General features: G+C 41.5%; 2 protein-coding genes and 1 pseudogene across 3 annotated transcripts; all 3 read right to left on the bottom strand.

Annotated features, from left to right (window-relative positions):
* Positions 1-1,165: 1,165 nt before the first annotated feature.
* LOC146624206 (serine/arginine-rich splicing factor 1B-like) lies at positions 1,166-8,370 on the bottom strand (annotated as a pseudogene).
* On the bottom strand, positions 8,059-12,372 carry LOC146624207 (serine/arginine-rich splicing factor 1B-like). 2 transcript variants are annotated; one of them, XM_085363765.1, is made up of 5 exons: positions 11,972-12,372; positions 11,303-11,505; positions 11,027-11,199; positions 9,029-9,117; positions 8,059-8,685 (listed from the first exon to the last, which is right to left on the bottom strand). In XM_085363765.1, the coding sequence occupies exons 1-5, from the start codon at positions 12,160-12,162 to the stop codon at positions 8,535-8,537; spliced, it is 807 nt and encodes a 268-aa protein (XP_085219891.1). In that variant the 5' UTR covers positions 12,163-12,372; the 3' UTR covers positions 8,059-8,534. The 2 variants fall into 2 exon arrangements, with proteins under 2 accessions (XP_085219891.1, XP_085219892.1); XM_085363766.1 differs by lacking the exon at positions 8,059-8,685 and having other exon boundaries at positions 9,056-9,755.
* A 533-nt stretch (positions 12,373-12,905) lies between these two features.
* pigs (phosphatidylinositol glycan anchor biosynthesis, class S) lies at positions 12,906-18,519 on the bottom strand. The gene is made up of 12 exons (XM_085363767.1): positions 18,501-18,519; positions 17,146-17,285; positions 16,938-17,049; positions 16,764-16,853; positions 16,564-16,655; positions 16,113-16,353; positions 15,893-16,035; positions 15,694-15,808; positions 15,446-15,591; positions 15,253-15,353; positions 14,963-15,173; positions 12,906-13,240 (listed from the first exon to the last, which is right to left on the bottom strand). The coding sequence occupies exons 1-12, from the start codon at positions 18,517-18,519 to the stop codon at positions 12,962-12,964; spliced, it is 1,689 nt and encodes a 562-aa protein (XP_085219893.1). The 3' UTR covers positions 12,906-12,961.
* Positions 18,520-21,367: the final 2,848 nt, after the last annotated feature.

Raw genomic sequence — 21,367 nt, forward strand, 5'->3', positions numbered from 1 at the left:
CACCAAGCTTTGATCATGTTAATTTAAAAAAGAAAAATAATTCTCATCAGGAAGCCTTCCCGTGTGGAAAGAAATTTTCTTTCTGCTGTTTGAAGGCCAATTTAAAGTTTGAATATTTCTACAAAATGTTTCCACTTTGATGGGGTTATGTGGACAGGGTCAGGGGTGGGGATCCTCTCCCGGTAAATTGCTCCCATGCTCCTGCTCCATGTATCCATCCTGAAGCCTAATCCTAATCCGGCTCCGGAATGGGGAGACAATGAGCCCAGTCCAGACCTTCAGAATACCAGCAGAACCAAAGAGAAGGAGGCAAGTTAGAATCACACCTTCAGGAAAATGCTTAAAGAAATGTCAACAAATACAGCTACCAGGGACAGAACCATCACAGGACTTTATAATGTTTTAGAAAAATCTGCAGGGACTACTGAGAAGAATCACTGGACTTTAGGGGCTTGTCTAACCTTGCCGGTATGAACTTTAGAATGTGAGCATGCAACAAACAAAACCTTTACTACAACCACAAACATCTCATTACAGTAATCAGCTATGTTCAAGCATATATTTATGGCTAAAATGGACTAAAGCCTTATCTTATGCAGATTTCAGATATAGAGACCACAGCCATTGGTGCCATATCTGACTCCTCCTCCTCCTGCTTATCCTAATATGAACAGTCTCCTCTGTTCCCATCCTATCCTGCTCCTCTGAACTCTGAACAGAGAAACACGGGAAAGGGTCAAAATACAATTTTATAAGCAAATGCTGGTAACAAATATATGTATATTAATATATATACATCCATAACAACCCCAGTATAAAAACCAAAACACAAAGCATACAATCCACACACAGGTTGGAACTGGAAGAGGAGGAGTACACACATAGGAAGGGACAAGTTTGCAGGAAAAAGGTTTAGATCATTGTGCGTGAAAAGGGTGAGAAAAGGATATAAGTAAAGGGGACATACATAAACCAGGAAAATTCAGCTGGTCTAAAGCAAAATAAATCCCGCAACAGAAATCTGGGGGAAAAGAAACACACAAGAGATGCAGGAAACAGTTAACACAGCAAATGGTCCATGGAGATCTGTTCTGTGAAGTCTGTCGTCTCCACTCTGAGACGAGCTGGTGGGATGAGCTGGTGGTTTATGTCATAGGAGGGGCGTCTAGGTGCGAGAGCGAGAGCGGGAGCGTCGGGGAGAGTAGTGAGGAGATCCTCTGCTGCGATGTGGGGAGTAGCTGCGTGACCCGCTGTTGCTCCGGCTTCGACTATGGCTACGAGAACGTGAGCAACCGTAGCTGGGGCTGCGAGGGCCGTCCATCTTTATGCGAATGTAGGGCGTCTCACCCTGAACATACAAACAGAAGAGCGGGAATGGCAAAAGAGCTGCTTGATTACATTAATTGTGGTTAAAAACATTTGGAAAAGATTGCTGCCCTCTTACAAAGAATCTCCACGAAAGAAATTAAAAATGGTCTTAACATTGTACACCATCTGATTAGTGTCATTAATGTAGAATTTCACCATTTTCCTCACTCTCCCTGCTCGAAATTTTGTATCAGGACTTACCTTGGAAAATTTAAATCCTAAAATTTACTCCCAGAGCTATTCATTGCAGCGACCCTAACCTACCTCATGGGAGCAAAACTTGGTGTTATCCAATTTACGGATGGCGTAGGTCATGTCTTCCTTGCGTACAAACTCCACCACGCCAGTGCCATCACGGTACACGTCAGCATAACATACATCACCTGCCTCCCGCATGTGATCCTTCAGGTCCTGCCAACTCCCGCTGGGGGGAAGGCCTGACGTGAAGAATAGGGATGTTATAGGAAATGTAACACATTAAGGTGGGGAGGTAATAAGATGCCAGGTGACAAGATGCACGCGCCTACCTGAGACTATAACCCTGTACTCGGAGCGCCGTGACAGGGGACCATACCGTCCCCTTGGGGCTCCTAAAGCTCTGCCACCACCTCCCCTTCCACCTCCACTTCAAGGGAATTCAACACGCAGACGGTAGCCATCATAGTCGTAACCATCACGTCCATAAACAGCATCCTCTGCATCCCTGAAGAGTGATACTGACACTCACGCACTCCTCGGAACATGACAGAGGGTACCGACTTTTGACTTTTGGACTACTGAAGACTCAACATATCACTTTAATGTGTTAACGTAAAACTGAGCCAATCTAACAACAAGCATACAACTTTTTCTTAAGATTCAGAGAGGCAATTTGATGGTCTGTTTTCATTATCTCATTTGTAGTGCAGACGAATTAGAGTAGTCTTGTTGTCCAGTTTACCCTCAATGATAAAAAAATGGTAAGGACAAAACAGTATGCAACCACAGACAGTATAAAATGTGTTGCCACCTACTGGCTTCTGAAGTCTGGGTTAAAAAGCTTGGAGGTGGGGATTTTTGCGCAGTCAAGCTGGTGCTTTGAAATAGGATGTGAGGAAAGAAGCTTCTCTTTGTGAAACCACATGCTTAAGTGGTTAGCCAATGAGCATTACCTTTGTGAAACTTAGTATGAGAAAGATTTAAAACCGTGACTCAATTTTTTAAATTCGGTATTACCCCAAATGAGTGACTGAACCCATAAACTCAGCAAAAAATTGCTTAGAAAGGTTAAGTAAGAAAGCCAGTTTCCCGTAGATTTACATAGGAACCCAAGTATTTTGAAACTGCAGTTATTGCCCCCTAGTGGCAATCAAATAGAATGCAGATTTAATTGCTTTCACTTTTCAGACTTGCAAAGCACATCTGTGTTTTATATTAAACCCATAAATAACCGAAGGCATTAAAAATATTGCTTCACCCAAAATAAAATTGCAACATTGGTCTTAATTTACTTTTACAACATTATCTAAAATTGGCATAATTTTCTGAGGACACTTCTTACATGGAGAGACCAATACAGCTGTGTAAATAAATCACAGTGCACATTAATTAGACATGGGAAGTGTTTTTAGAGAAACGTCATTTCTTTATTAAAACACTCAGACCCCATCAGTCCCAGTGTCACTCTCCATGGTGCTGAAACAGCAAACTATGTTCTGTCTGTTCAATCATTTTTTAATTGAAACACACACTTTTACAGAAAAGCTGGAAATAGAGCTGACCGCCTACTTCCAGTGGTATGAAGGATTTCATTAAATACAAATGGGAAATATCAGGGGGACTTACAGGGACGTTTTCAATGAGGTTTCAAGATATCTTGCTCATCTTACTTCATAATTGCTTTATTTTACTTTTAATATAGTGTTTACTTAATTAAAAAAATTATTTAACTGTTTTAGCTAAATTCTAGTTACAGATGTTTATTTTTCTACTGATAAGTTCAAAGAACAACTCTCCTGTAAATCATTTTGAAGATAAATAGTTTAATTTGGTCAAACTTTGTGAAGCAAGTGCCAGGGATACTACTTTAAAAGGCTTTGCAAGGTTTACTGTTCAAATTAATCTGTTTATTATAATCTATATAATAGGGTCTTTGTGCAGACCTTTGAAAACATCTCTGGATAATACAGGTGGGAGTAGACCTGTGTACCTGAGATGACCATATTACAAATATCTGGTCACTATGGCATAATACAGAGCCAATAAAATGAAAACATCTGAAACCCAGCAGTCTGTATCCGGAACCTGTGAAACTAGTTGGTTAAAATCTATGGAAACTCATTTCTGCCACTTTCTAACTCATATTTTGGAGAAATAATACCAGAAACTGAAAAATAATAAGGACATTTTGAGGTATTAAGTTGGAGTTTTGACTTATGAATGGCATATGTCAAAACTCTTTGTTTCTTCCTCCTTAGTGGTAGAAATAAGATTTCATAAAAAACTGAGCTTATAATTTAAAACCAATATTATCTTATTAACACCAGGGGCAAATCTACAGGGGGGGGGGAGGGTTCAAATGTCCCCCTGGTGTAGAGCATTGCCCCTCAGCTTTTATATCCTTAAAATACTTGTAAAAACTAATTGCTTATTTATTTATTTATTGGGAGGGGGTTTTGTTGTCTCATTTATACCTAAAACTGTCTGTTTTCTTAGAAGAGATAATGATACAATATATAGTTTTAAAGTGTTTTTTGTGGATATTTTGTTGACTCCATACACATACATTGCCCCAAAAGTAATAAATACAAATAAAAAACAAAACATTTTTAAGCACAATTACCTACAATTGTCACCCAAATTAACAATGACAACCATTTCAATATACATGCTTATTCTGAAGTACAATTCTAAAGTGTGGGCATTAACATGAATCTCTTTGGCTTTAAAATCACCTTTAAAGTCTGTCCTGATATTTCGGTGTAAACATGAGTTAAAATGTGGCACTGCAGCCCACCTCGGGTCCTCAAATTCTACGAAGGCAAACGGCGGACCTCCTCTCCGGTTTTTCAGGTCAATATCGCGAATGATTCCGTATTTATAAAACACGTCCTAGCGTGCTAGCGCTAGCAGCGAGCTAGGGTGACAGTTAAACGTCTGCGGCCCGAACAAGGCAAGGCAAGGAAAGGCAAGGCAAGGCAAGTTTATTTGTATAGCACAATTCAACAACAAGGTGATTCAAAGTGCTTTACAGAGACATTAGAAACAAGAACAAATAAAAAGCATGATTTAAAATTGATTAAAACAAGCAAATAAACTAATTAACAAACAAACAAACAAACAAACAAACAAACAAACAACAGTAGGCCTATATGAAATCAAAACAGATAAAATCAGAACAGTAGATAAAATCAGTAGTTAAATGTAAGTTTTGAAATTTAAGCTTAAAGTGTGGATTTGGTGCTTTATTCAAATGCAGCTGAGAACAGGTGAGTCTTCAACCTGGATTTAAATAAACTGAGTGTTTCAGCTGATCTGAGGCTTTCTGGGAGTTTATTCCAGATATATGGAGCGTAAAAGCTGAATGCAGCTTCTCCGTGTCTGGTTCTGACTCTGGGAACTGATAAAAGACCGGATCCAGATGACCTGAGGGATCTGGATGGTTCATACTGGGTCAGGAGGTCATTGATGTATTTTGGTCCTAAACCATTCAGAGCTTTATAGGCCAGCATCAGAACTTTAAAGTCTATCCTCTGACGGACAGGCAGCCAGTGTAAGGACCTCAGAGCTGGACTGATGTGGTCCACTTTTTTGGTCTTAGTGAGGACTCGAGCAGCAGAGTTCTGAATGAGCTGTAGTTGTCTGACTGATTTTTTAGGTAGACCTGTAAAGATGCTGTTACAGTAATCAAGCCTACTAAAGATGAATGCATGGACTAGTTTTTCCAGGTCCTGTTGAGACATCAGATCTTTTATCCTTGATATATTCTTGAGGTGATAGTAAGCTGACTTTGTTATTGTCTTAATGTGTTTTTCCAAGTTTAGGTCTGCATCCATCACTACACCCAAATTTCTCGCCTGGTTTGTGGTTTTTAGATGTATAGATTGAAGTTCTCTGGTGACCTGTAATCGTTTTTCTTTGGCGCCAAAGACTATTACCTCAGTTTTGTTTTTGTTTAGCTGGAGAAAATTGTGGCACAACCAGTCATTGATTTCCTCAATGCATTTACCAAGAGCCTGTACAGGGCCTCGGTCTCCTGGTGACATTGTGATATATATTTGTGTGTCATCTGCATAGCTGTGATAGTTTATTTTGTTGTTGTTTATAATCTGTGCCAGTGGGAGCATGTAGATGTTAAACAGAAGGGGTCCCAAGATAGAACCTTGGGGAACTCCACATGTGATACTTGTCTGCTCAGATGTGAAGTTACCTATTGATACAAAGTATTTCCTGTTTTCTACGTATGTTTTGAACCAGTTTAGTACAGTTCCTGAAAGACCTGTCCAGTTCTCCAGTCGTTTGAGTAATATGTTGTGGTCAACTGTATCAAATGCTGCACTGAGATCCAGTAAAACTAGGACTGACATTTTTCCACTGTCTGTATTCAGACATATGTCATTAAACACTTTGGTCAGAGCGGTTTCAGTGCTGTGGTTCTGTCTAAAACCTGACTGGAAGGCATCGTAGCAATTATTCTGTTTTAAGAAGTAACTGAGCTGTTGAGAAACTGCTTTTTCAATGATCTTACTTAAAAACGGGAGATTTGAGATCGGCCTGTAGTTGTTCATTTGTGTCTTGTCAAGATTGTCCTTTTTCAGTATAGGTTTGATTACAGCAGTTTTTAGTGATTCTGGAAACACACCTGATAATAAAGAAAAGTTGACGATCTGCAACAGGTCTGACTCTAAAGTCTTTGAGACCTTTTTGAAAAAACTTGTTGGCAGGACATCTAAACAGCAGGAGGAGGAGTTCAGTTGACCTAAGATGTCCTCCAGGTCTTTGCTGTTAATAGGTTGAAACTGTTTCATGGTGTTTAAACGGTTTTTTGGTGGACACAGTACATATCCTGGATCTGCTGTTGATGTACCAATTGCTTGTCTAATTTTTTGGATTTTTTCAGTGAAGAATTTGGCAAAGTCATTGCAGGCCATGGTCGAATGAAGTTCAGCTGCCACTGACACAGGGGGGTTTGTTAGCCTGTCAACTGTAGAAAATAAGACCCGAGCATTACGAACAAGCAGTTAGGGGGAAAATAGATAAATAAAGACACAGCTTTTATCTGTAAAAACAAAATATGTGCTCACAGTTTGACTGGACTGGTGACATGAGTGCCAATACTGAGGAAGACCATCATGACGCTACTGAATGGAGACCAGGGACAGCGTACGTCACACGCACACGTAATAAAGCGGCAAACCGCTTCTACAAGTGCGAGACAAAACGTGATCTTAGATAAGAGAGCGAGAGACAAAATAGTTCTAGTATTTATACAAGTCGTGTTTCAGCACCCACTAGATTTTCAGCCATCACAGTTTAAACGTGCTGGCACAGACACAATCAAATACTTGCATTTTTTTTCTTTTAAAGAAATGCCTTTATTTAAATAGGTATGTGATGATGAGACAAGAAAGCAGGAAAGACTGAAGCTGAATACGAACCCAGTTGCTATAAATGACCCTGAGGCTCAACTACTTAAGTAAACCAACACCCGAGGAAGTTATTGAATAATAATGAATATCGTTAACCCCACTCTCAGACCTGGACAAACGGGAAGAGTTCTGTCAGGAAAGCCATTTGGCATAAAATCTGTCCAAGACCAGATTACCAACAACTGCCTCCAGAGCTGTTGCACAATAATGTGCCTGAAGATGACAGAAGAGTGGGGGAAGATGTTAATCTTTTCTTCTCTCACTGCCTCCTAACACTAACAAGAGACAGCACAAGCAAAGAAGACAGAAGGCAAAGATGGAGGTGGCAAAGTTGAAGTTAAGAATGTCATTGAAAATTACCAGAATGGACAAAATTAGAAAGTAGTAGATCAGAGGGACGGCTTAATTTGAAGACAAAGTTAGGGAGACAAGGCAGAGATGGTTTGGACATGTGCAGAGGATGCATAGTGGGACGATTGTAGTTCAGGGGGTTGAGAAGCTTATCTGTAACCGGAAGGTTGCCAGTTCGATCCCCAGCTCTCTGTCCTGGTTGTTGTGTCCTTGGGCAAGACACTTTACCCTACCACCTACTGGTATTGGCCAGAGGGGCCGAGGGCACGATATGGCAACCTCGCCATTCAGTGACTGAATTGAGAAGCGCTTTGGGTGCCTAGAAAAGCGCTATATAAATGCAATCCATTATTATACTAGACAAATGAAGATGGAGTTGCCAGGCAGGAGTAAAAGAAGACCTCAGAGAAGATTCATGGATGTAGTGTAGGATATACAGAGGACTGATGTCATAGAGGACAGGGTGAGATGATCCATTGTGGAGACGTCAAAGTGGACCAGGCAAGAGGAAGAAGAATGAGGCAAATCTGGCTTCATCATAAGAGACAAAGAAGTGTAGAGTGCGGGACTGAAAGATCTGAAAGAGGTAGCACCTTGGCAAACAGTGCTCCTGCTAAGCTATGAGATTTTTAAGACAATGAAATTAACAGCAGCCACCTAGAGGAATATGTTCAAATATTCTGTACACACCATTTTTAATGCAGTGAAAGAAAAAAGTCAGTTCATCTAATGTTGTAGAACGTTTTATTAAAAGAGAATAAAGCTTTGAGATAATCGAGATCATGTGTAAGAAAACCAGAAGTCAGCCACCGCTAGAAAAAAAAAATAAACTGGACCAAAAAGAAAGAAAAAAGAAAAAAAAAGATACAAACCACATTAAAGTTACGATCCCTTGTCTCCTCCCAGACTTCCCTCTTCACCCCTCCCTCCCTCCTCCACTGGTAACGGTTTTCCACTATTTACCACTCCTTACGCGTGTGGATCCATCCTGCACCTCCCAGCCCTCCTCCTGGATTTGATCCATGCTTTTCTCTTCTTTTTAATTATTTAAAAAATAAAAATAAACGGTGCGGCACTGTGTAGCCAGTAAGTCTGTCTGTGAGGTCCCACACAAAAAGGGAAATTTTGGAAAATTCGAAAGCCAATTTTCTCTGAATATCGCACTACAATGGTTCCGGTTTGATGGGTTTATGTGGACAGGGCCAGGGGGTCGGGATCTTCTCCCGGTAAAAACGCTCCTATGATCCTGCTCCATGTATCCATCCTGAAGCCTAATCCTAAACTGATCCTGAATCCTGATCCAGCTCCGGAATGGTGAGACAATGAGCCCAGTCCAAACCTTCAGAATACCAGCAGAACCAAAGAGAAGGAGGCGAGTTAGAATCACACCTTCAGGAAAATGCTTGAAGTAATGTAAATAAATGCAGCTACCAGGGAGTTTACTTTGAGAAAAAGGAGAAAACCATCTATAATCAAGCCCAAAATACAAAGATTTACTTTGTATGATAAAGGATGATAAAAAGCACCAAACCCCCCCCCCCAAAAAAAACCAACAAAAAAAAAAAAAAACTTAACTACTGAAAACATTCAAACTGGGCCCTATTGTCAGATTTATGCTTTTTGAAAAAAGAAAAAATGAACAGCCTTATAATTTCACAGTTGACAAGGCACAGCCATCATACCATTGGTGCCACATTTGACTCCTCCTCCTCCTGTTTATCCTAATATGAACTGTTTCCTCTGTTCCCATCCTATCCTGTTCCTCTGAACTCTGAACAGAGAAACACAAGAAGGTCAAAAAGACAGCAGTATTTCGCCTGAAGGAAGTAAAAAAAATAAAAAAAAAATAAAATAAAAAAAAGAATCTTTGCAAATGAAGGAAAAAACATTCAACACTCAACCAGGACAATCAGGAGAAGAGAGGTACACAGATGAATTAGAGATGACACAGCAGAAGCAGAACACGTTTTGAGAGAAGAGAAGAAATAATGGAGCAAAACTCGGTCATGTGCACGCTCAACTGGTCTGCAAAAATTAGAATGGAAAATAAAACTGCAGGTGGGTTGGTGTCGGTTAGGGAAGGAAGCACACACCATGACAGCATACATAGGTGACACACGAGATGATCCTTGATGAATACACAGGATTCGTTGAGTAATGTGAAGATTTCCACTCTGGCTCTTAGGTCAGGCTTGCCTAGGTGCGAGAGCGGGAGCGAGAGCGGGAATGGGACCGGGAGCGGGAGCGAGAGCGGCGGGGAGAATATCGGGGAGATCCTCTGTTGCGGCGTGGGGAGTAGCTGCGTGATCCACTCTTGCTCCTGCTTCGACTGCGGCTACGAGAGCGAGAGCGACCGTAGCTGGGGCTCCGAGGGCCGTCCATCTTCACACGGATATAAGCCGTCTCACCCTGAACACAAACATGAGCACACATCACCGACCATTCCTTTTCCTGTTATATGAAACCCACATACAGAAATAGCTAACCACATTTTTTCCTGGTTGATGTATTAGTCATAAATAAACAGACATACTGCTGCACAACAACCCCAATCCACACATCAGAATTTTAAATTGCATTCATAATCAGCCAATTCATCATTCAGTAAGATCGTTTCTGTTAATATAAAACAGATAAGCCAATTATTGATTCTTATCACCAGGAAATCTTTACAGTTGAGCATTTTGCTTTACTTACTGCAAATTAACTGTCACATTCCTTACAATGTTTAAGTAAGCTTTTCAATGTCTGTGTTGGCTCTCAGTCATCTGGGTAATGGTAGTCTTAACAGCTTTAAGAGATTGGAGATAAAGGAGGAAGAAAAAAAAAAAAAAAGGCATCAAGACTTCTTTAGGTTTGCAAAGACGTTTCACTTCGCAGCCAACAGGCTCCTTCAGTTCTAAGTGATCCTGAAGGTCTCCTACCCATCTGTGGTAGCAATAAGGAGCAAGAAAAAGCATCAGTGCCAACTGATTCACAAGGTTGGAACGATGATTGGCCAGAATTTGGAGGACGCTCAAATTGCTCTCCATCTTGGACAATCCATCTCACCCACTCCACAATTCTGAGGTAAAAGAGTTAGTTCTCCCTCAGGCCGACATTCCTGACATTTTCTGTGAAACTGTAACTAACTGTCTTTCTGTAACAGGCTAATTTTTATTCTTTATCCTGCCGCTGTAACAAAACAATTTCCCTTGTGAGATCAATAAATGATATAAAACAAATGGTGGAGAGTCCCGGGTAATTAAAGTGTAGCAGCATTTGTTCCCTTTGGCAGCGGCTCCAAGTATCATTGACCCATTACTGATCATGTGAGTCAGCACATGAGCCAAGGTGGGTTAATGCTACATTTTGTTGTCAAGGTATGCTGCCTATGAATTATTTAGTTCCTGGGTCTGGTCTGACTTTACAAGTGGCACATCCAAGTTCAGGGGGTGTTCCAGATTAAATTTCTGACTGGAAAACAGAAATTCTGACTTATTCAGGAACACACCATAAATATCTGTAACTATTTGTTTTCCGTTTGATTAAAGGTGAAACCTCTTTGCAAGCCTCATTCACTGCCAGCCATTGGCAGTGAATGAGTTAAACCCATTGACTCATTCACTGCCATTGACGGCTATAGACGTCAATGGCAGTGAATGAGTTAAGAGAGTCTGACAATGTGAGGATTTACATACCTCATGGGAGCGAAACTTTGTGTTGTCCAGTTTACGGACGGCGTAGGTCATGTCTTCTTTGCGTACAAACTCCACCACACCAGTGCCATCACGGAACACATCAGCATAACATACATCACCTGCTTCCCGCATGTGATCCTTCAGGTCCTGCCAGCTCCCGCTGGGGGGAAGGCCTAACAAGTAAATAACAACAAAAGTTTTGTAAGCTTTACACATACAACTACACACTTTTAAACTAGAGACCACAACCTTCAGATAGAAAAATACACCACTCACCTGAGACAACCACCCTGTTCTCCGAGCGTCGGGATGGGGGACCATACCTTCCCCTTGGGGGTCCCATTCCCCCTCCTCCTCCTCCCCCTCCTCCAGCACCACCACCACCACCACCTCCTCTTCCACTTCTAGGGAACTCCACACGCAGACGGTAGCCATCGTAGTCATATCCATCACGCCCATAAACAGCATCTTCAGCATCCCTGTGAAATCGAACAGTGAAATGAATAATCTAATACCAATAATGCAAACAAACATGCAGTTTTACTCGCATCTCAGTCTTTGTCATAGACCATTTAAAAATGGGGAGGAAATTAGCCTCTTATAGTGGACTTATAGATGATAGATATTTTGTTAAATCGTTTAATTGGTATCTTGATCATTACCCATCAGCTAAAAAGTGGTTTGGTAGTAGCCCATTTGCAAGCACATTCACAGGTACTTAACGGGGTAAACCGCCAATTAACGTGGCCTCCTGCAGGCCTCAACAACACACATTTCACGACAATCCAAAAAGAGCTCCAATTACTCGACTCAAACCTTCTCCTAAACCAAATTCTTGCTACAGGTTATATCCCGTCAACTCGCACGTTGTGTCCCCTTATTTGGGTGTAGCTGGCTAACTGTGGAGATAACAGGCAGACGTGGCGGCGGGACAATGCGGCTCACCTCGGGTCGTCGAACTGCACGAAAGCAAACGGTGGTCCTCCTCTTCGGTTCTTCAGATCTATATCACGAATACTTCCGTACTTGTAAAATAAGTCTTCCACGTCTTTTGAACGTATGTCGGGAGGGAGATTTCCCACATATATCCGACAGTCGTTACTCCCCGCGGGTCCTCGAATAAGACCGCCAGACATGATGGCGCAACGCGAGGGAAGTTAGCAAGCCGGCTAATAGATCAACTTTTGGTAAAAAAAAATGACTAGAGTGGCGCCTAGATAGTAAGCGGCGAACTACGCGTTAGAGATTCGGTTTAAGCTACACCTTAATAAAAATTGAAACACTTCGAAGCGGAATTCAAACAGCGAGATAAGCAAGGGCTAAAAGTTGCAAGCAGAAGCTACCGATAACGGATTCTTCTTCACAGGGTACGTCTAGCTTTAAAAGGCGTATACCGCCACCTATCGGAGAGTGGGGTTACAGTTTAAAGCGTAACCCGTAACCTGAGCCACAAGCCACAGCTGTTCAGATGGTAGGGTTATCTACCAGTCTGAAGCTCAGTGGATTGATCTATAAATCCTCGAGGAAGATCCTAAACCCAATTGATTAGAGTGTGAGTGAACGTGTTAATGTTAGAAGGCGTTTAGGTATAAATACCGAGTGTATGAACAACTGTATAATTGGTAAATGTGCTCTGATTGCTCAGGCGCCCAGCCCATTGTACCAGCCCATTAGGTATTGTGCAACAACAAAAGACGGAACTTTAGTTTTTATTTCTTAATAACATGAGAAATAAAATAAATAAACTGAAGCTTTCAGCCATGCAGTGTCAAACAGTCGCTGCAATCACTCAGTACATCAGGCATAAATCCTTGTACAAAACAATAGGAGTTGTAAACCCCAAACCACAATGGTTCACATGAGCCTTTTCAGGCCACTAACGAAATGGTTTGTTCATACAGTTTCTTTGTTCTTCTTCTCCTGCTTGAGTGCCTCTTATTCCTTTTTGGCTTGCTTTTCTCTGCGTCTCTGCCTGGCCTCCGACACTATTTTCAGCATTGAGAGCAGAATAGGCACGCACATGGGCAAGAAGAGTGGTATGTAGATAGCAAACTTCTGATCGTCTGGAAAGTAGAGCAGGTGAAGGAGCGAAGGGTCGAAGAATGCTTTCTCCGAAGCCAAGATGGCCTCTTTGCTGTACTGCAGAGCAAAGCCGAGGTTTCCGACCTCCAGCTCAGCCATGGCCAGCTGCAGGGACGTGACAGCACTGGACACCTGCATATTAGCAAATTAGATCACAGGTTATGTATTATTATTGTTATTATTATGAAATTAGAGGAGACTACCTAATTGTTAGCCGTAAGATACCACTCTGATACCGAGACTGAAATGGCCTTTTGTTTTATTTGGGTTCATTCGGTTTGTCTTTGTGTTCATATATGCAGTCTTCGTGTGATATGAAAGTGTTATTTTTTGGTTTTCCATAGGGCGATTTTTTTGTGTATCTTTTCTTTAAAAAAAAAAAGAGGCATTGACAAAATTTAGAGTCAGAATTTCTAGGTGTGCACCCAAGTGGCAAAAAGCTTCTAATTTTGTGGCTTCAGGTCCTCATCTTTGGTTTTTGCATATGATGTGGTTCATCAGGTGGTCGCCTCCAGTTCACTTTGGAGCAGTTCACAGCTGCATGTGATGCAGCAAGAATGAGAACTAGCACTTCTATGTCTGAGACCACAGATCTATGCCAGGTGGAGTGCCCAGTCAGGGTTAAGCTCAAGTTGCTGCCCCAAATGGGGGATTTTTCAGTATATCGGGCTCTTGTTGAGTGAGATGCAGACAGAGGCAGACAGAGGGACAGGTCTGCAACTTTGTCCACTAGCTTCTCGGTACTAACTCAAAAGAATGAGAGCATGGATATAAGCAATATAAATGAGCTTTCTCCGAATGTTGGCTGACCTCTCCCTAGAGACAGGCAAGGGTTTCAGTCATCTAGGAGGGGCTCAGAGTAGAGGAGCTGCTCCTCCACATTGCAAAGAGCCAGCCAAGGTGGCTCAGCCATCTGACTAGGATCCCTCCTGGGCATGTCCTGTTCCTGGCCTGTCCTTCTGGGAGGATGCACCAGGGCAAACCCAAGACATGCTGTAGAGATTACATTTCTTGGATGGCCGAGAGACCGAGGGTATGCCTCTGTGTTCCCCGGGCTGCTGCAATGGCGATCTGGACACGGATAAGTGGCAGAAGATGCATGAATGGGTTTTATTATTCTATTAGTTTAGGGAGAGAGGTTCTGGGTCCCACAGCCTCCTGTGTGGCTGGCCTGGACTCCTTCCATGTTTATCTTACCGTCTTCCAGGCCTCCAGACCTTCATTCTGTTTAAATAAAATAAGTATTGCTGACAAATTCAAACTCTGGTGTGGCATCCTCTTTATATGTTGCAGTCACTGAGATTAATTGAGCTTTTTGGGGTTTTTTTTTACTTTTTGAGCTGGCTGTGACAACAGAAATAGTTTCTGATTTTGTTTTTTATGTTTCTAATTTCAGCTTATGTAGTGAGATTGCTGATGTTGTTCCTGACTTCCCCCAGCTAGGATCTGATTGTACTACATTAAACAGATGCTCTTCTGGCCAATCTTTGTTACCTGCCAGTGCAAATGAACCAGAAGCCCCTCAGAGTAGAAGCTTACTAACTAACTTTAGTTTGCGTCCTCACTACTATGTCGCTAGTACAATAATACAATTATTAAAAGAAGGATGAATTTTGGATTTTTGTCTTCAGGTGATGAGCAGGAAGTAGCTTGTTTATTGTTGATTAACTGACAATAACAAAGTATTTAACAACAAAATAAAGTCACATATGACAGTTTTAAATTTAAACTGAGAAACCAAAACAATGACATAAATCTCCAGAATCAAAGTTAAGATGTGTTAAGAAATCTACGCACATGCACAATTTTGCTACATGGAGCAAACGCATAACTACTAAAACACCTTCACCTTACCTGCTGTGCAATGTTGTCATTGATAACAATGTTGCCTATCTGGTCCAGCAACTGCGCCAGAGAGGTGATGGTGGTGGTTGCTGTTGCAATGTTTTCCACACTACGACTCCACATGAGGCGATCCAGCTCCCAGTCAGCTAGTCCTGTGCTACCACACGGTGCCACGAGGAAGCCAGGTGGGGGGCTTAATGACTGCACGCCCAGCAACAACCTGACAGGACACGGCACATGAAGGTTACTTTGTGTCGAGAGGAAAGAAAACGACTGCCGCACTGCGGGTTAACACTTACCGAAGCTGGGTGAGGAAGACTCCCATCACTTTAGCCATGTTAATGTTGACGTGAACAGGGAACTCCGTCTCCGACCCATAGAAACCATTCACGTTATAAACCTGCAAAAACATGGATAAATATAGGTTACAATACCCAACATAACAAAATAAACATGCAGCTCTCCCTCAGCGTTGCTCTTCGTTCTTCTTACCATGATTCCACCCCACCGTGGAGAGTGAAACGCATTGGAAGGGACTTCCTGTTTCCTGTGATCGTGGATGTAAAGGGGTGAATGACGAATATCCGGGACATACAGCAGAAAATTTAACACAGGGTTAGAAGATGCCGCATTAGAGCCTGGAAGTCAAACGCAAAAAAAAAAAAAAGAATTAAAACATATTGTATTTAAATACAGCAGAAAAAGCTAAACCATGATCATTTAAAAAAGCAGACTTTTACCAAGTCTAGCCTCCACCGGGTTGATGACATGTGCAAGGCTGTCAGCATTGAGCGTGTAAGCCTCGAAGCTGCTGTCAAAGCGTGGGGTCACTCCGAGCATGGTGTAGTACAAGGTCTATAAAAAAGGAAAGGTAAACCTTAACTTCCAATAATTGAGCATCTTTTCTTTGTCATAATAGGGACTGTGCATTAACAGCACCTGAGAGTCCATGCTAAAGTTAGCCAGAGGGGACAGTTTTGTAAGCAAAGGCTGGATGTATGTCTGCACGGCACCCTCAATGTCCCAGTGCAGCTGGTGTGACTTTGGATCAGGGTTTAGCAGACTGAATGTGATCTCATAACCTGACAGGAAGATAAGAACAATCAAAGAAAAGACACAAACGTGTTCTCAGAGTTAAACCTGGAGCCAAATTACCAACCTGGGCTAGATTTGAAGGCTCTCATGCTGTCAGCAATGCTCTCTTTGTTGCCAGGTCTAAAACGGACTCTGTCGCTGAGTGCAACAGTGATGTCAGTGTGGCTAAAAGACATCACTTGGAGCACCTGCTTGATCTGGGGCTCCAACTGAGCCAGCAATTGCTCTAGTGTCTTGCCCACTCTCATCTGGGCGCTGATACGCACCAGGGCTGTCCTTCGCTGACCGATATACACATTCACATCCTGAAAGGCATGAAGGTGCAATGCATACTTTATTATCTTTGTCTTACCTGGAATATAACAAATAATTAATTGTGTTTCAAGCTCTGCAGAAGGTACTCTATTTACAATCTGTGACAGTAAATTATATTTTCTTCATTATCCTTTTTTCTAATAGTAATTAGCATGGAGTGATCACACTCATGAAATACAATAAAAAAGCTTCAGTTTTACCTCAGGCAGCAAAGAAGAGGACTCCGGGATCACATACACAACTAAAGAACCGCACGGACTCTCACTGAGCATGTGCAGAGACAGATCTGCTTCTAAAGCAGAAAAATTATCGTGATTATCAGCTGTGCTTTCTTTGAGAAAAAATGTCAAATGTCAACATCTGAAGTACCACAAGTTGGATTTGACAGGCTGCTGCTCACCTGCAGCAGTCGGCTTTTTCAGGGCATCTTCCTCCATGATTGTAGCTGTGCGGTACTTTGTTTCATACCTGTACCTCAATGTTGTGTCCTCTGGAAAGAAAGTTTGAGAGTCAAACGACCTTGCAGGCTTCATATTCTGTGACCGCAGAATCATAAACTGCATGAGCAAATCACCATCCACTGTATGTTCCTCATCCTGCGTCTGCGTCAACGGGACCTTTTTCTGCTGTTCTGGCGTGACGGTGCCGCGTGCAAACACAACCTCGACATCAGCGCTCAAGTGCAGCTGCAAAATAAGAAATAACGTAGAGATAAGAATGTATTACACAAGGAAGATCAATCAACTACAAGGCATGAGAGATAAATGGAAACACTAAAAAACCTGCAGTTTAGCCAGATCTTTGATCTGACTGACAGGTAACCAGGCACGGTATGTCTCAGTTGTTCGCCACCACAAAGGGACTCCCACAATGATGACAACGGCTGCTATGGATAGAGCAGCAAGCTGACCTCGTCGACGCTCTGGGAGACAAACACACAGTATTGTTGTTTGAAAGATTTTCACTGATGATAAATCTGCTAATTATCTATCAATTAAAAATGGAGTACAGTAGAAATTAAAGTATACATTTGAAATACACCCATTTTAAATTAAATAACAGCTTAGTTAAAATAAACACTGTTTCACATTAAAATGACTAACTGTAACAATCGATCTATTACCAAAATAACTGCAGTAAAACTTCATTTAAACAGATAACTGACCAATTATTTCAGCTCTAAATGCCGACATTCAAACCTAACTTGGGATTCAGGCTAAAACAAAATCAGATCATTTATATAAGCACCAGCAAACATAATCAGAGTTTACCATGGTGTTTAAACTAAAAATACTCAATTGTTAAAAAATGAAATAGTTTTGGGGTTTTTTTTTTTTTGCTTCTGGAAATCATTGAACAATATGTTAAATATAATATTTTAAAATAGGTTACACGCACTCACTGGCCACTTTTTTAGTCACAATTTGACATCAACAGCATAAAGGTAGGGATCCACCTTGTCTTGTATCAACAGTACAGGCATCTGGTGGTGTAACTGGTGTGGGGGATATGCTCTTGGCCCCTTAGCACCAACTGAGCCTCGTTTAAATACCATACTTGAGTTTTCTTGCTGACCATGTCCACCCCTTTGTGACTACAGTGTGGGATCGAACTCAGTAGTCTCACGGTGTACCTAATAAAATATCCGGTGACTGTATATTATGACAGAGGATTTTATCCCAATCCTTGACCCCTACGTACCCTCGATATGTCCAGACTGGTGACCACTGACTGAGTAAGACATTTGTGTCTATCATGCTGCATCAACTACAGTGTCTTACATGGTTGTAAACGAGGCTCAGTGTAAACATTAGGCATATTACTGCCCTTTGTGGAAGCTTTACTATCGTAAGTATTCCTTTAATTAAAAATATATATTTAAAAACACAAAACAAAAACAAATCATGTAGTAAACAGCAGGTGTTCTTGCAGTGGCAGGGCATCACCCCTGCAACTGGGGCTAGCTAGCCATTAGCTTCAAAGGGTCATAACATGGAGAAAACGGCTCCTGTTAGTCCGCTATGGTTGCACTCTGTACAAAGGTTCATGTTTAATAAATCTAACGTAAACCAATGAAAATGAAACACTTAATAAGAATTAAATCATTTACACTCATTTCAGTTACGAATCTACTCACCCACTTCCGTGATAGCCATTTCTTCCAATGAACTGGGAGGGAGCACTCGTGGATGCCAAGCAGCCAGCAGCACCGATCACATGACCAATTTTTAAACGTATCTAAGCGGTTCTTCGCGTGAGGACGAAAACAGAACCGTGGTTCATACAGATAGCTTACATTAAATTAAATAGGATCAAATATTTGCATAGACATCTGTCTGCCCGTATAGTTCTAAAAAGGTGTTAGGGCTGTACGTTGTTGTGCAAAGGATTGCAGGAGTGAAAATGACCGTCGGCGCAACCTGTAAAAGAATTAAACGCACAAACACACTGTGATAAATGTGGGTATTCAGCGCCATCTGTGGTAGCTTTAATTACGACAGGCTCAATTCATCTTTGTGAATGCATAAATTCCTTGAGCAACCAACAAAAGTGAGTATGCTTAGTGTTATTTACACAATTAACACATATGATCCTTAGTCTGCTGCTCCAGCAGCATGCCCGCAACATGTGGAAAAACAAGTCCACCACAGCCCTGTACTCTATCTCATCACTCTCGCTATTGCATCCAACCACCACAGACTCATTATAAAACTGATGAAGATACCAGGTCTCTGTGCAGTGGCTGAAGTCCGTGGTGTAGAGGGTGAATAGAAAAAGGGAGAGGACAGTTCCTTGTGGTGCCCTGGTGTTGATGACCACTTGTCAGACACCGAAGATGCACATATTGTGGTCGTTCTGTCAGGTAAGGACACTAGAGGGACATCCACCTGCATCACTGCCATCTTCCTCAAGCTGTCCAGTAAAACCCAAATCTGATCTGATAACCCTGGGATGATATATGGAAGTTAGCCAGGGTGCTCAAGGACACCCAGAATAGGCAATAAGGGAGGAAACAGCTGCTCTCTCAGTTATGTATTTACCCTGCTCTGATTTGTCCAGCTGGTCCTGGTGTTAAACAGGTGACCTCATTACTTTTAGGTCAGCTTTGTTAAATTTGGGTGATTTGTGTGGTGACCCTTGGACTCTACTGGACACCACAGATACCCTTTCATAAAGTGCATATTTCATCTAAATAATTTTAAGAAACTGGTAGCATCAGTAATGCTAGTGAAAATGGTGATACACAGCTTGGACCCAACATAAGGTACACTTTAGACCTCATGTTAGCACACGACTGAATGCTCTGTCCTGCCTCTCCATGACGGCCTTATTGACATCAGGAGATGGATGGTGATAAATCACTTGAATTTTAATGAGAACAAGATAGAAGTCACGTTGTTTAGATTCAGCGGCACCAGCAGCAGCCCCTGTATTGACCTTTCCTCATTGGCCCCAAATGAGAAATCCATTATCACTAATTTAGGAGTGAAAATGGATCCTTCTCTAAAGCTCAAAGCTTATGTGAACACTGTAGCAAAAGCCTGCTTTTTCCAGTTGAGATGACTGCCAAAGGTCAAGCCACTCTAGTCCAACCTTGAAACATTAATACTTCTGTTTTAAAACCTCTTGTGTCAATTACTGCAATGCACTTTTCATTGGAATTGGCCAGGCCAGTTGGTCACCTACAGCGCCGCTCGATTTTTTTCTGGTGCAAGGATGCAAGAGCACATCACTCCAATTTTAGCTTCCAGTTAGTTTACGAATCCATTTTAAAAATCCTTTTATTTGTCTTTAAGTCTCTTAATGATTCTACATAATTTTATCTGTCTGAGCTATTGCACTCTTATGTCCCACCTCGTTCTCAGGTCAGCAGACCAGAGACTTTTGCTGGTTCCAAAGACACAACATAAACTCAGAGGTGACGGGGCTTTCGAAGTTGCAGCTGCAAAATTGTGGAGCGATTTTCTATATTTTTTACCTTTTGGCCCAAGTTTGTCTTTTACATTTGGTGAAGGAGACCCTGTAGTTGTTTTTAAAAAGGCTTTATAAATTCACACAGACTCACTGTCCACTGAAAGAAATTTTAGCTGGTGTGGTCTTCTGCTGCGGTAGCACATCTCCTTTAAGCCACATGATGTGTAGTGCATTCATAGATGCTCTTCTGCATATCTTAGTCAATGGTGCAATAGACCTCAATACTTGAAATGTGCAATTCACTTGTATTTTTATTTTTATTCCTATTTATTCTATTTATCCCCTTCGTATATTTTATTTATATTTGTCTCTGTATTTATATGTGTGTGTGTATGTACATATATATATATATAAAATATTCTGTAACTGTAACTTCTGTCGGTGCTGTGCTTTTGGAAACCGAATTTCCCAGAGGAACCCACCCGAGGGATTAATAAAGTTTTATCTTATCTTAGCTATTGAGTGGTTATTTGAGTTACTGCTGCCTCTCTATCAGCTCAAAGCAGTCTGGCCAGTCACCTCTGCCATCAAAGCATTATCATCCAGAGAAATACTGCTCACTGGATATTTTTTCCCTTTTTTTGGACCAGTTTCCGTAAACCCTGACCAAAGTAATATCCTACGTGTTACATTCTGATCTTTAGCTTTAACTTCAGCAGGTCATGCCTACACACCCTGAGCTGCTTCCATGCGACTGTCTATCCAATCTGCAAGATTGAGCGCAAAACACATGACTTTGACTCAGAAAGGGGGTGCATGTAGGCATATATACACCTCCAGGAAACTGAAAATAAAGTTTAAATATGCAGATTAGTGTTGGCCATTTAATTTCAAATCACAATAAGCTGATTGTGTAAAGGTAATGATATCAGCCAACTAAATATAATTAAATACTCAACATTGATTTCTAAAATGTAGAGGCAGTAAAGATTCTAAATAATAAAGTAGCAATATTTGACTAACATGCATAACTCTGTCATCGCCAGTATCAGGACAGGTGTAGAAAATTCCATCACACAAAAGCATCTG

This window comes from Diplotaxodon limnothrissa, linkage group LG10 (assembly GCF_057381915.1).
Source record: "Diplotaxodon limnothrissa isolate DT_005_m linkage group LG10, D_limnothrissa_male_GT1.1, whole genome shotgun sequence".
NCBI classification, from domain to species: domain Eukaryota; kingdom Metazoa; phylum Chordata; class Actinopteri; order Cichliformes; family Cichlidae; genus Diplotaxodon; species Diplotaxodon limnothrissa.

What these genes read in the sequence shown, in the direction of transcription:
- LOC146624207 (XM_085363765.1), bottom strand. Translation starts at nt 12,162, where the DNA reads ATGTCTGGCGGTCTTATTCGAGGACCCGCGGGGAGTAACGACTGTCGG. An exon ending in GTGCAGTTCGACGACCCGAG is followed by an intron (nt 11,506 to 11,971) that starts GTGAGCCGCATT and finishes TCGATTTCACAG; the next exon opens with GGATGCTGAAGATGCTGTTT. An exon ending in GAACAGGGTGGTTGTCTCAG is followed by an intron (nt 11,200 to 11,302) that starts GTGAGTGGTGTA and finishes TTTACTTGTTAG; the next exon opens with GCCTTCCCCCCAGCGGGAGC.
- pigs (XM_085363767.1), bottom strand. An exon ending in GAAAAAGCCGACTGCTGCAG is followed by an intron (nt 16,656 to 16,763) that starts GTGAGCAGCAGC and finishes TTTCTGCTTTAG; the next exon opens with AAGCAGATCTGTCTCTGCAC. An exon ending in CCCGGTGGAGGCTAGACTTG is followed by an intron (nt 15,592 to 15,693) that starts GTAAAAGTCTGC and finishes TTTGACTTCCAG; the next exon opens with GCTCTAATGCGGCATCTTCT.